We start from the raw sequence: 14,724 nt of genomic DNA, 5'->3' as shown, positions 1-14,724 counted from the left end.
TTGAATTGGTTCACACAAAGAAGAGGTAGCCAGTAAAGGGTTTCTATGCCACCAACCACCTAGTTCCTCTTCCCAGAGGCATTTAGTGTTATTAATTTTTCATGTGTTCTTGCAGAGGTGTTTTATGCATACAGAAGCAGATACCTGTAAGTGTACTCTCCCCTTCTCTTTTACACTCATGACAACACACTTCAGTGCCTTACTTTTTTCATTTATTTTATTCTAATGCCATGCCAAATCACAACATGAAGAACTTTCCCAGTTAATTACAGCTATGTAGCATCTGTGGTTTTACTCTCTACTGTTAATATTTGTAGGAACATTTCTGTCAGTAAAAACTCTACATCGTCATACTAAATGACTTCATAGTATTCCCTTGTCTTGGCATACTGTAATGTAACTGTCCTCCTATCATATGTTTAGAATGTTTCCTTTTTTTTTTTTTTTTTTTTTACAACTGAAAATGGTATCATCTCTGCTCACCTAATTATTTCCTTAGGTTAGTTACTAGAAGTGGAATTGCTGTTTCAAAGGGTTTGAGAAATTCTAAAGCTTTTGAAGCATACTGCAAATTGCTCACCTGAAAGGCTATGTCAATTTCCTCTAGCATCAAACAAGAGTATCTGTTTTCCTGCATCGTTGCCAACACAGGGTATTAATGATTTTCAAAAATCTAAGTCATTTTGATAGGTGAAAGTTTCTTGGATTATTAATGAAATTGAACCTTCCCCCTGCCCCCCATGGATCTTTGGTATTTCTCATTTTATGCCCTGCCTATATATTCTTGTGTTTTTTTCTGAACTATTTATAAGACTTGAAATTGGGACCGTCTACTCTCCTCTGGTACATGGTAAAAGTGTTTTCTCAGTCGTTTGGTTACGGAGGGGTGTATATATAATATGTTAACGGTATCTGCAGGATGAAATTTAAATATCAAATTGTTCAGGAAGTTGCTGCTTTCAAAACTTGATTCTTGGTTCATTTCTCAGTGTAGCCTTTAGTAAATAAAACAAAATTTTCCTGTCCTCAGCGTTGAGTAGAATGAAAATGTAATTTGTCAGTGTTACTTGAAAAGTAGATTTCTGCCCTTAGATGAGCTTTGAGATTTTTTTGCTCAATATTTTCAAACATGGTTGCAAATAGGCTTTGAAAATAGTAGGTTGTTACACAATGTCCATGTTGAAGCTTGGGTGAAGGTAAATTTTATCCTGCCTCGGTCTGTATTTTTCTAATTTTGTATCATGTTAAGAAGCATCATACTTCAGTGAAATAGCAAAAGAAAAAATAAAGCAGTCACCTTGTAAAGTGTTGAGTGTTTCAGTGCTGTCAAGTACTTCTCAGTTATTAAAATACAGGTTTTGAAAACCATCTGTTTACTTGTTTACAGGAACCCTGGACCCTAGTTCTCCATACACTATGGTGTCACCAAGTGGAAGAGCCGGGAACTGGCCAGGGTCTCCTCAAGTGTCTGGCCCCTCACCAGCAACGCGCATGCCTGGAATGTCACCAGCCAACCCATCACTACATTCTCCGGTTCCAGATGCTTCTCATTCCCCTCGAGCTGGAACAAGTGAGTGTCATCACCATTTTTGTGTTCATTTTTAGTCTAACCTCCAAATGACCTATTTTTTTTCCATCCTCACATTTGAAAGCCATGACCTACTTGTTAAATGGGGATACTTAATAACTTAAACTTTTATCCACTTAGTAAATTGGTTAACAATAGTTTGCAAAGTTAAGCAAAACGTAAGAAAGAAAAGTCTCCTCCAGAAATCTTGTGAGGTTGACCCCCTTTGTTCTGTTACTAACTTAGCTACTAGACCTTAAAAGACACCTAAAGTTAACTGATAAGGTTATGCAAGTTAACACAGAAGAGAAAAATTGTACACATACGTTAGTTAGCTTTGCCATGTAACACTTCATGACTTAAAACAATCTTGTATTAACTCACCATTGTGTAGCTTGGTGATTTTGGGCTAAGCCAAGCTGGGCAAGTTTTCCAGACTCTGTTTTGCTCACTCACGCTTCTGTGGTCAGCTCCTGGGTTGGCTGGGGCCTGACTGGCTTAAAGTGGTCCCAGTTGGTGTGGCTTCCTCTGTTCCATGTGGTCTCATACTCGAACACAGGCTTGTTGACCTGATGGGTGGACAGGGTTTCAGAAACGTGAGTGGAACCCTAGGTTTGTTGCTGGCACCATGTCCCTTCTACCACATTCTGTAAGTGAGCAAGTCACAGGGCCAGCCCAGAGTCCAGGTAAAGTAGACTCCATCCCTTGAAAGACTTGCTACAAAGCCAGTTTGCAATGGACCTAGCTATGGGGAGAATAAGTCTGACCATTTTGCTAACAGGAAGCTAATATGATTGTTATACACAAGGAGTGATGAACAGTATGGGTTGCTTTAGAACATCAAAGATTTATAATAAAAGCGAAACAGAACGAGACAGTGTGATTTGTAAATGAAATGACGTGTTTTCCTTCCCACAGGTTCCCAGACTTTGCCAACAAACATGCCTCCACCTCGTAAACTACCTCAGCGCTCCTGGGCAGCCTCCATACCTACCATCCTCACTCACAGTGCCTTGAACATTTTACTGCTGCCCTCTCCAACACCAGGCCTTGTGCCTGGCCTGGCAGGTAGTTACCTTTGTTCTCCACTCGAGAGATTCCTTGGATCCGTCATCATGAGACGACACCTTCAAAGAATTATTCAACAAGAAACGGTACGGGTACCTAGTGAACTCAAAAGTGGTGATTGTCGAAGGCGGGTGCTAAGCTGCCCCACAGAACAGGATCTGAATGAAATTGATATTCCTTCACCTCCTTTAACTAGCTTGTTTAGAACTATGTTTTTCACCTTGCTCTGGTGTTAAAAATGCACTCCACTATTTTATTTTCCATTCTTACATTAACATATTCCTGCATTTTACGTTTGCTCTGCTGTGGCTAACATGGATCTGGGGATAGGTCCCACAAGGTCCCTACAATGTCATAGGACAAACGTATCCAAGATCTGGCTCTGGAGAGACTAGCATACAAGTGACTATTTGCCCTCTGGAATTGGCTTCTCCACTGAAATAAAATTATTTATGATCACAAAGTGGAAAACTTTTTCAATACATGGACGATTGAATTGAGGTAAAATTTTTATAGAAAAAACTTCTGTCCTGTGGTGATAACCCTTATGAGATAGTTCAGGGTTGATGGCACCGGTTCTGGAGCCCGGCCACTTGGGTTTGTGCACAGGCCATGCCACGTGCTAGTACAAGCTTGGGCAAATCTCTTCCCCTTTTTGATAAGAGTAGATAGTGGTATTTACCTACCTCATAACAATTGTGGAAATTTGAGGTATTTCATAGAAAGCCCTTAGTATAATGTCTTAGTGTTTTTCAGTACATTTTAGTTACTGGTAACTGTTGATGTATGTATGTTTTAATGAAGTAGAATGGTGAATGTTTAAAATATCTACTCCATGGATGGCACCAAGGTAATTTGCAACCTATATATTCAGATGTTTTGAAAAATCGAGGTTTTAACGTAAGTTGAATAAATTAGTGTTTTAAAAAATGATTATTATGAGATCTGTAATCTACCCTACCTCTGCCACTTATGAGCCGTGTAAGCTTTCAGCTCTTTGAACTTCATTTTGTTCATCTGCATAATCAATATATTAAGCTAGAGCAGAGGTCAATAAACTACTGGCCCAGGGGCCAAGTCCTATCCACCACCTGTTTTTGTAAATAAAAGTTTTACTGGAACACAGTCCCACCCATTAATTTACATACTGTCTGTAAATTCAGCTGTAATAGCATCATTGAGTGGTTGCAACGGAGACCATATAGCTGAAGATAATTATTCTCCATTACTTCACAGAAAAAATCGCCAACCCCTGGGCCAGTGTAAGGTCCCAGTCCAGATCTAACATTGCATCCCTTTGGAATTATTTAACATGTTCTTTTGACCCTCATATTTCTATAATATTGGTCCATCCACAGATCTAACTACTGAGTTCAGGCTCAAGTTTGTTGTTATTTTACAAAACTATTCCATAGGTTGTGTTCTGTTCTTCCATCAAGGACACATCATGTACATTTTTTTCTTGAGGATGTTAGCAGCTGGTGGTGCTCACTGCCTAGATATTTTTGTTTGGGAACAGGTATCAACTTAGCTGTTTTCCCTTTGAAACCATTTTATCAGCAGCATTTTCATTTTCTTGTTTCTTACATGCTGTCTCACATGTTCACTTGATGCACCCTTCATGTTTTGCAGCTGCAGCTGATAAACTCCAACGAACCTGGAGTGATCATGTTTAAAACTGATGCGCTGAAATGCAGAGTAGCCCTTAGTCCCAAAACCAACCAAACACTTCAGCTAAAAGTGACACCTGAAAATGCAGGACAGTGGAAACCTGATGAACTTCAAGTTTTAGAGAAATTCTTTGAAACAAGAGTATGTGTTTATTAACGCGTAATTTTCATACAGGCATACCTCGTTTTATTGCACTTTACCTCATTGCGTTCCGTAGATAGTATATTTTTTACAAATTGAAGATGTGTGGCAACCCTGCACTGAGCAAGTCTGTTGGGGCCATTTTCCCAACAGCATTTGGTCACTTCAGGTCTCTTTGTCGCATTTTGGTAATTCTCGCAATATTTCAGACTTCTTCATTTTTGTTATGGTGATCAGTGATTATGACTCATTGCAAGTTTAGACGATGCTTAACATGTTTTAGCAGTGAAGTATTTTTTAATTAAGATGTGTACCCTGTTTAGAGATAATACCATTGCACACTTATACTATGGTGTAAACATAACTTTTATATGGTCTGGGAAACCAGAAGATTCGTTCGACTCGCTTCATTGCGATACTTGCTTTATTGCAGTCTCTAAGGTCTGCCTGTATAATCAACAAAAGAGAAGAGTTGACGTAGAATGCAGAGTAACCTGCTTTCTTTATCCCTATAGGTTGCAGGACCGCCATTTAAAGCCAATACTTTAATAGCCTTCACCAAGCTGTTAGGAGCTCCTACACACATCCTCAGGGACTGTGTGCATATTATGAAGCTAGAGCTGGTAAGTTACAGAGAAATACACACTTTTATGTATAGCAAGATCTGTCTGAAGGGATTGGAGTTAGTGGGAGCAATGTTTATTGATTTCCCCCCTTTTTATGTACTCTGCTTTTCTCTTAAACTCTTCTTAATTTTTAACTTGAATTGTATTTTATCTTTGAGTAAGTAATACAGTCTTCCTGTATCTTTTGAATTTAGATCAAGATGATACAGTGGAAAATTTCCCATCTATCCCTGTCCAGCCATCCAGTCTCCCTCCGCACAGGCAACCCAAGTTGTACCTCTTCTAAAAGCAAATACATTTGGGGCGCCTGGGTGGCTCAGTCGGTTAAGTGTCCGACTTCAGCTCTCAAGTCATGATTTCATGGCTTTTGAGTTTGAGCCCCGCGTCAGGCTCTGGGCTGACAGCTCAGAGCCTTGGAGCCTGCCTCGGATTCTGTGTCTCCCTCTCTCTCTGTCCCTTCCCTGCTCATGCTCTCTCTCTCGCTCTCTCTCGCTCTCAAAAAATAAACATCACAAAAAAAATTTTTAAAGCAAATATATTTAAGGGTGCCTGGGTGGCTCAGTCGGTTAACCGTCCGACTTCAGCTCAGGTCATGATCTCGCAGTTTGTGCATTCAAGCCCCGCATCGGGCTCTGTGCTGACAGCTCAGAGCCTGGAGCCTGCTTCGGATTCTGTGTCTCCCTCTCTCTCTGCCTCTCCCCTCCTTGCACTCTGTCTCTCTCACTCTCAAAAATAAAAAGATTTAAAAAAAAATTTAAAGCAAATGTATTTAATACACTCTTCCTGCTCCTGGATACTGAGATGGTGCTCCCGTGGCTTCTTTTAATATTTCTTTTAATACTGTTATAGATTAATTTTTTAAATTACTTATTTAAATTTTTGTTCCATTTAAAATATATCTTAGTGTTGGGGCACCTGGGTGACTCAGTCAGTTAAGCATCTGACTTTGGCTCAGGTCATGATCTCACAGTTCATGGGTTTGAGCCCTGTGTCGGGCTCTGTGCTGACAGCTCAGAGCCTGGAGCCTGCTTCAAATTCTGTGTCTTCCTCTCTCTCTGCCCATTCCCCACTCACTCTCTGTCTTTGTCTCTGTGTGTCTCTCTCTCTCTCAAAAATAAATATTAAAAAAACTTTTTAATAAAATAAAATATATCTTACCGTCACATGTGAGGTGTGAATCTAGCTTTTTCTGATGCCCCCAATTGCCCTAATATCATTTATTAAAAACAAAACAAAACAAAAAAAAAACTGTCTTCTCTGGGGAGACTAATTCCACTTCTCTCCTGTGAAAGTGTATCATATAGATGAAATTCAGATGGCAGCTGATTATATTTTTCCAAGCTTACAACACTTTCATTCAGATGTTTCTAGTATTGCTTTGGTTAATTCCAAATACCTCACTCCTTTTTCCAGTTGGTGTTTTACTGTTAATATTGGGATAGCGGTGTTCCTTTGCTAATAGTCTCAACATTTGCTTCTGTTCTTTCTGATAGCCTATAGGAAACATTTATGTCAAAAAGGATGCCCTTTGTGTTTTTAAAGGAATAAGTATTCATGTAGCTAAAAAAGACACCACTGAATACAATTTAAAATTATTAATACAGTTTGACAGTTTGACTAGTTTGTTTTAGGAAAGGGGTTGGAAATGAGACTGGGAAGTCTAGGTTGGCACCAGCTAAGAAGGGCCTTGAATGCCGGGTCTCGGTCCTGGGAGGGGAAGGGAACAGCATGTGTCATTGTGTGTCACTGATCATTTGTGAGCTTGATGAGAACCGTGCTCTAGGAATTTGCCTGGCAGTAGTGGGAGAAGGAACTGGGAGAGGCAGCCACCAGAAGGGACCATTAGGGGCTACAGGAGAAGTCACGAACCCTGGAACTTGTTGGGTGGCATCAGTGAAAATAGAGAGGCGGGAACAGATGTCAGAGCCACCAAGGAAGCAGAACGCACAGGCCTCAGGAATTAATGGAGTGGGAGGGAAGGAAAGTGGAACACATCCCAGAAATCTGGAGTTGACTTTTATTTAGTAACTTTATGGATGCGTTTTCTTTGAAATAATACAGGCTGCTATCATCTTTATGTCCTGTTAATAATGGAGTATAAGATAAAATGCTAACCTTTCATATTCCTGTACTAGAGTATAATTTTAAATGTTCATATGACTTGATCATGATTTCTTTTCAAAACAGTTTCCTGACCAGGCAACACAGCTAAAATGGAACGTTCAGTTTTGCCTGACCATTCCTCCCAGTGCACCACCGATCGCGCCTCCTGGGACGCCCGCTGTGGTGCTGAAATCCAAAATGCTTTTTTTGTAAGTACCATCCAGCGTGTGTGTGTGTGTGTGCGCGCGTGCGCGCACGTGCAGAGCCCCTGAGGCAAAAGCCGTGCGAGGATAGAAGAACAACTTCGGGATAACTGCAGGATTACCCTTCGCTGCCAAACATAGGCTCAGATTCCTTAATTGTCAGTTTAGACTTGACATAATCCTGGTTCCTTTAGTAAGAACAGAAATTTACTGAACCAAATAATTGTGTGGCACCGTTGTATCTTAAGCGTAATAGTCAGTTGTCACTTTTCTTGTCCTACTTCATTTTCTTTTGCCTGAGGTAACTTAATCTGATAGAGTGCATGATAGTACCCTTGATAAATTTAGGCAAATGTTTTTTCTTACTACGTTTTTATTCTCTTTGTATGTGTTGTGTGTCTTCAGCTTCAACTAACTCAGAAAACATCGGTCCCTCCCCAAGAGCCTGTTAGTATTATAGTTCCAATCATTTATGACATGGCCTCAGGCACCACCCAACAGGCAGACATTCCCAGACAGCAGAACTCTTCTGTTGCTGCGCCCATGATGGTCAGCAACATTCTGAAGAGGTTTGCAGAGATGAACCCACCGCGACAAGGTACATGACCGGTACATGCTATTGTATTGCATCTATGTTTTAAGAGTTCTTTTGAGAGATTCCTCCTCCTCCCCCACCCCACCTCCTTCCCCACCCCACCCCCAATCCTAGTACTAGAGCGCTGATTGCTGTGGCCCTCTTAACGTCTGCCTGTCGCTTTCTTCCTTTCTCACTGGTTCTTCATTTTTGTCCATGTCTCTGCTGCCTGGACTTCATTTTCGTTAGTGATTTACTATCGGGACTGACCCAGCTGCTAATGCCAGAAGCTTGTGTTCATAGCACACATTGCCACAGAGCCCTAGGTTAGGATGATAGACTTTTCATGGCCGTGAATTCCTGCCCTACTACCATCGATAACCTGCCACTCTGTACATCACCAGTTGAAATGCATGTCGGTTTCTCATACTTCATGGTTCAATCATGAATAGAATATTATCATTCAAAGTTCTGTATCTTCTAAATGTTTTGTGAAGAATAAAAGCTGATACAAATGGCATCACTGCTTTTTGGGCTTCTTATATAAGTGTCAGGTGGGTGCAAGTGAACCTTTTCACCAAGTGCACAAGGAAGCTCTCAGACAACATTTTCAAGGAAACCTGAATGTTTCTGGCAGATAAACAAGGTCCCTTCGATACCATAGTAGCCTACACTTAACACACACCTCCTGGCAGTGCTAAATTTTTGGTTACAACACATAAAAGCTCAGCAAAGAGAACGTTTCTTCCATTTTCCTTGTTTCTGATTTTCAGGAAACTAAATTTACATTTAAATTTGCTTATATCTAATATTAAGGAAGTCCTGTGTAGCTTTCTGTTCAGAATAGTACGATAACAGAATTATGTTTTTAAATGAGGGAAAGTTGTTCTCTGAAACATTTTTAGGTACCACAGTGTCAAAATTTTACTAGAGACAGGAATCATGGGAGAAATTCTATTTGTAGCCATTTATTTCTCCATATTGTATACATCGGCAAGTTTTCACTCAAGCACAGTTTATAAGGAATGAACTGGGCAGTAGAGAAGGGTATGCTTCTTTTGTCGTAATACTTCCTCCACTTCTTACAATTTTCTGCTTTCATCCTTTGACTTATCTCTTCTTTCAGCTAAAAATAGGTCCTTAAAAATCAAAGTTTAAAGCTAAAAGAATTTTCAAAGTAGCAATCCAGTAGAACTTTGATGATAACGCCATTCCTTCACCAGCAGATGATTATCATTATTATGTCTTGTGGAATTTACAATTAAGAGGAAAGAATGTTTTGATCCTATTGGGATCAAACAAGTTTTTCTACCTACCAATAATGAAAATGTGTTTTTAAAAAGGAAAAAGAAGGATATAACTTTTCCTTTTATTTGAGAAATTGTTGGGATGTTTTGGGAGTGTTTGTCTTTCTTTCTTTCTTTTTTTTTTTTTTTTCTTTTCTTTTTTTAATTTCTACCTTAGACGGGGCAAACTTTGGGTTTTATTTTCTTTCTGTACCGGTTGGAAAGAAGCGTGCAGTAACTTGCACAGGGTCACTGCACATCCCACCCTTGGCCAAAAGGCCATTCATTATTCAATTGGGGTCCCTGGTTCTCTCACTTGTAGCCACTGTAGCACCAGGCCATGCTCCAGGACAGGGAGCCAGCTTTTGGTTTATATTATTTACAGCTGGTTTCAGTTGATTATGTCTAAATATATGTCATGTTCACAAGAAGTAAGAGGCAGGGTCTTTGGTTTCTTTCAGCAAAGGGGAAATTGAAAGGATGAATGATTAGCCTCCCCTCCACCCGCAGGCAAGTCTTGTTTTTGCATTGTTGGTGTGCCATACTTCAGCGCCCCCCCCTCCCCCCGAACCCATTACTTCTCCCCTCCCAGTGAAGTGCTTTTACGAAAAATCACTTTTTTTTCCATTGAATTTAATGTTGAACTCCAGAAGTTATCATTTCCGTTAATTTTGAGAAAACTCCAATATATGTCATAGAACTGCACTGTCCAATATAATTGTCACTACTGGCCACATGTAGCTTTTTAAATTTAAGCCGATTAAAATGAAATAAAATTTAAAATTCAGTTCCTCAGTCACACTAGCCATAGTGCACATCTAGAATACTTCCATTAGTGCAGAAAGTTCTACTGGACAGTGCTATCGTTAGACATTTTTATCTGGTCTTTGAAGCAACATTAGAAGGACATCGTAGATGTTGTAGCTGATACACAAATATGAACTAGATCTTTGCATTAGCTTCAAAATGCATAAACAAACTGTCCGCAGCCTCGAAACCCAACTTTAAAGGCTTATCCAATGCTCCAGTGTTTCTATGGAGAAACTCTAGGCCTATCTTACTACGTTCACACCTAACTGGGACTTACCCAAAATTTCCCCATGAGGAAAACAAAACCCTAACCAAGTATCATTTGATACTTAACACGAAAGCTTAATCCCCTATAATCTGTGCAGTTAAAATTTAGTCTTTTATTTTGACCCTTAAAGTTCTTTCTGATTTTAGATTTTTAGATTTAATTTAATTTGATTAAATTTAAATTAAATTTAATTTAATCTGATTTTTAGATTTAATTAACCCTACCCCCACCGGTGTGTTGACATCATCTTTCCTGTATTGCGAATAGCTAATGACCATTTTTCTCTGTTGCAGGTGAATGCACAATATTTGCAGCTGTTCGTGATTTAATGGCTAATCTTACACTGCCCCCTGGTGGGCGTCCATAGACACTATTGTTTTTAAACCAGGAAGGCTGACAAATGAGACAAAACAGCAAAAAAAAAAAAAAAAAAAAAAAAAAAAAAAAAAAAAAATCTGAATTTAGCCTTCAGTTTAAAAAGAAAAAGGACTTTTTTGACTTTTAGAGATAAATATTCTAAACTGGCAAAAATTTTCAGGGTGCACTTCTTTCATCAAAAAGACCATCAATCTTTTGTATAGTGAACTTGTATAGTGTGTTTAAATGGGACACATTTCAAACTAGGTAAAACATCAGTGTCCGCTTGCCAGTAATAGATTTAATATTCTGTTTTATACTATAAAGTTATGGAAATGCCAAACTTGTTTATTTAATTGTTTTCTTATGTTTTGGGTGTAATAGTCCTTCTTTTGGTTTTTGTTTGTTTTTTAAGGCAGGTCTGTCTTTTTTGAATACTGTAAAACTGTGATAAACTTTATATTGAAGCTGTATTTTAATATGCCCGCTTTGAATCCTTACATGAAAATGTTCTGGGAGTTGTTATAAACACATCCCAAAGCAGCAATATTTAATAAAACTAGGTTTAAAAAAAAAACAAAACAGTGACACTCACTTGTGTGTATATCAGCTCTATAGACTTCTCAGGGCCTCCCTTCATCTTTCACCTGGTGGGGCCAGTAGTTAATTTCTAATGATACATGTCTGGAATTTTACCAAAAACATCCGCTTCTTTGTTTCAAGGTTAATTTATTTTCTTCAAACATTCCTAACTTGACCCATGGTGAACATTTTGCACCTTAGTTGTCTTTTAGTGTAGGATTTGGGTAAAAAAGAAGGAACCAGTCTTTGAGAAGAGACAGTGAGTAGTTCATGTTGATCAAGGATCCCAAATTACTGCAGTCATTCTCATCCATTGAAGATACGGGAACTTTTTTCTGTTAGGCAAATTTAGCTTACAGGATGCTTCTGCATACAGCATTTACTAGGAAACACAGAACTTGGATGTCCTACCCTTGCATGAAGTTTCTGTGACATTTCTTTATCTTGCTTATTAACCTCTCCCCCTTGCCTCCCCCACCAAAATTGGGGTTATTCTACACAATCCCAACTTAATTCATTGTCACCAAAACGGTACAATGTTTTGCTTGGAAGAAACCTGGCACAGTCCCCCCACTTTGAAGAATCCGAGATCCAGTGCCCATCCAGGGTCACATGGAGTTTCTGGTGCTGACACATCTCAGCAGAGTTTCCTTTTGGAGCACTGTGCTCTCTCCCAGTCAGGGACCTTTTTAAGCTTCAAAGATTGTGATCAGAAGCAAAGGTCTTCTGGTGACTTAAATGTTATTTGGGAAAGTTTATTTATATGATAATACTGCACTGAATTATCTGGTCACTGTAATATTGGCCCTCCAGTAAATTTTAGATGTTCTAATTCCCCTTTAAGTTGATTCGAGCTTCTATTAACTATCAACTACCAAATTCTAGTTTCAAACATCTCACTGCAGTTATATCTGTTCTCAACTTTGCTTGATTCTCCATTCACTTCTGGTCAGAACTGAGGCCTTCTTTGCCTTTCTTCTGTGTCTTACTTCTACCTTTATCCCCTCCTTCTTGCCAAGCTCTGTGCTATTCAGGAGCAGGTAACTGAACTTTATCCTTCCTTTAACCTTTATCCTTCAGTTTTCAGTTCTCCTTATAATGGGAATCACATCAGTTTGGCAATCTACGATGTCTTTATCAAGGGTCAGCACTTTCCTATTGGGAGCTGAGTCCTTTCTTTCATGTAGAAATCTACATGTATGTACAAGAAATGTATTTTTATCTGCAGGACAATATTGTCTCAAATTTTACAAGTAGAGTAAGCTTTTCAGGTATCCTCCCTTTTAAGTGGTTTCAAGACATTAATTGTATTTTTAAACATGATGCATTCAGTGGACACTTTTTTTCCTGATTATAACTCATCTCCGAATGCCTTGTGCAAATCAAAAGATAGGATTCAGTGAGCAGAATTTGCTTTTGCTGCTTAAGAGTAAACCCATGATATGAATTTTGATATGCTTGGGACTTGGAATCGGTATATACTTTATTAAAGCTTTGAAAATACTAGCATTCAAATCTTAGGTTCCATGACAAACCATGTCCTTTGCCTCTTTTGTTACCCAGGTTCAATCAAAGGGACTGGATGCCTATAGTGATTTTTTTTTTTTTTCTGATAGGTGGTTTGGGTCTTAACTTTAAGGTGTTTTCAATGTGATTTTAGTAATTTTGGTAATAAATTTATACAAGTTTCAGAGAACTACCAACTCTCTCTAGTTAATTTTCACGGGGATATTTTGGATAATAGTCTGGTTTAGTATTAGCTTGATCTCAAAAGAAGAAATTGGTCCTGATCTGCCACCTTCTTTTTTTCATTTGTGGAAATGATGTTTTGGAATGTACAGAAATACTTTCAGAATTAGGAAGAAAGCGAAAAAGTCAACAGAACATATCAAGTTATTAGTAACAGGGGCTGAACCTTAATGTTTGAAAGTTTACCCTCAGCTACTGCAAGCAGAAACTAAAATATACATGATAATGAATGTAAATACCACTAATAACGGTGTTGCAGTTAATACAGTAACTTGTTCAGCCACAGGATACTAACAGTCTGTTAGTCATTCTTTGGACCATGATTAATTTGATAACTTCAAGAAGTATAATTTTGCTATAATTTGGAATCTAGTTTCTATATTAAAAGTTCCTTTCTTTCATGATTTTTCCCCTCCAAGTACTACCTGTTATATTTTACTTTAATATTTATTATCCAAGTGTTCTTTTTTTTTTTAATGTTTATTTTTGGGAGAGAGCATGAACCAGGGAGGGGCAGAGAGAGAGGGAGACAGAGGATCCAAAGTGGGCTCCACGCTGACAAGCAGAGAGCCCGATGTTAGGCTCAAACTCATGAACTGTGAAATCATGACCTGAGCCAAAGTCAGACACTTAACCAACTGAGCCACCCAGGCGTGCCCCCCTGCCAGGTGTTCTTGATCTAAAATCAGTATACAGAAAATTTTAAGAACTTACCAGAAACTTAAGGGAAAGGGAAAATGTTCATGGGTGTTTCACTACTTCTTGTGGAATTTTCTCTTTCATTTCGTTTGATGGGAGTGGACAGTATGTCTAAGGGAATGATTTGAAGTTTACTTTGGATGGATTTAGTATCGAGGTTATTAAGAGAAAATAAGAGGCCAGACAGCATTGTGCTGCACAACCCCAGGACATCATATCTCACAATCTTCTTTAAGTCGCCTCCACTTCCAAGTGGCCAAGTGATTTATTCAAATACCTTGCCCAGGAATATGACATTGATGAAAAGGCACATTTAGATCAATATAAAATAAGAGCTAATATTCACTGAGAGCTACTATTGTCAGGCACTGGCCTAAGTATTTCAGTGTGTGTTTAATCCTCCCATCAACTCAGTAGGATATGTATTAATATCCTCCTTTTACAGACGAGTAAACTGAGGCCCAGAGAAATGAAGTTTCAAATTTGCTGAGATAAAATTAAGTTTGCTTAAGATCAAACAGCTAAAAGGGGGCAGTTTGAGTCCAGAGCTAGCATTCCTACACACTGTGCCACTTTGCTTTTAACCATGAAGTCAGGGGAAAGTTTTGTGTAGGCTCTTCCGCCAGAGCCTTTGACTCCACACAATTTTAACACTTTTCCAAGCTCAAGAAGCTCACTAAAAAGCAACTAAAACTGAAAGGACCTCTTGTCACATAGGGTTGACAGTCCATTACCTTCTGACCCTCATTACACTTATTCGGAGCTTAATTAAGACCGCCTTATGTAAGAAGCGCTAATTATAACCGAGAATACTAAATAATCATCATCTAAGCTGGATGCTTCAGGACCATAGTGGAAGAAGCTCTTACCGGGCTCAGGGCAGTACAGCCCTCCAGGATCCAGGGCATGCGTCGTCCCTGTTTGCCTCTGCTAGATGGCCCAGTGGCGGATGTTTTTGAACTTTGTGTCACCTTGGCACACTGCAGGAGCATGGTAGATGGCGTGGTACAGGCAGCCGGC

At 39.1% G+C, this 14,724-nt stretch overlaps 1 protein-coding gene and 1 long non-coding RNA gene across 2 annotated transcripts in view; one reads left to right on the top strand and one right to left on the bottom strand.

The window, feature by feature from the left end:
* MED14 (mediator complex subunit 14) overlaps positions 1-11,264 on the top strand; it is a 65,533-nt gene extending 54,269 nt beyond the window's left edge. Inside the window, 8 exon segments of the mRNA XM_043570869.1 lie at positions 1,388-1,570; positions 2,486-2,721; positions 4,268-4,447; positions 4,963-5,070; positions 7,261-7,385; position 7,628; positions 7,785-7,977; positions 10,611-11,264. Of these exon segments, the coding sequence (XP_043426804.1) occupies positions 1,388-1,570; positions 2,486-2,721; positions 4,268-4,447; positions 4,963-5,070; positions 7,261-7,385; position 7,628; positions 7,785-7,977; positions 10,611-10,684 (1,100 nt within the window). The 3' untranslated portion in view covers positions 10,685-11,264.
* Positions 1-14,724, bottom strand: part of LOC122477636 — a 58,079-nt gene that overhangs the window by 41,329 nt on the left and 2,026 nt on the right. The window contains exon 2 of the long non-coding RNA XR_006295747.1: positions 1,952-2,136. This is a non-coding gene — a long non-coding RNA (uncharacterized LOC122477636). The remainder of the gene's footprint in view (positions 1-1,951; positions 2,137-14,724) is intronic.

Source organism: Prionailurus bengalensis, chromosome X (genome assembly GCF_016509475.1).
Source record: "Prionailurus bengalensis isolate Pbe53 chromosome X, Fcat_Pben_1.1_paternal_pri, whole genome shotgun sequence".
NCBI classification, from domain to species: Eukaryota; Metazoa; Chordata; class Mammalia; order Carnivora; family Felidae; genus Prionailurus; species Prionailurus bengalensis.
The sequence above is the reverse complement of the archived record's forward strand: the minus strand, read 5'-3'. Positions and strand labels throughout refer to the sequence as shown.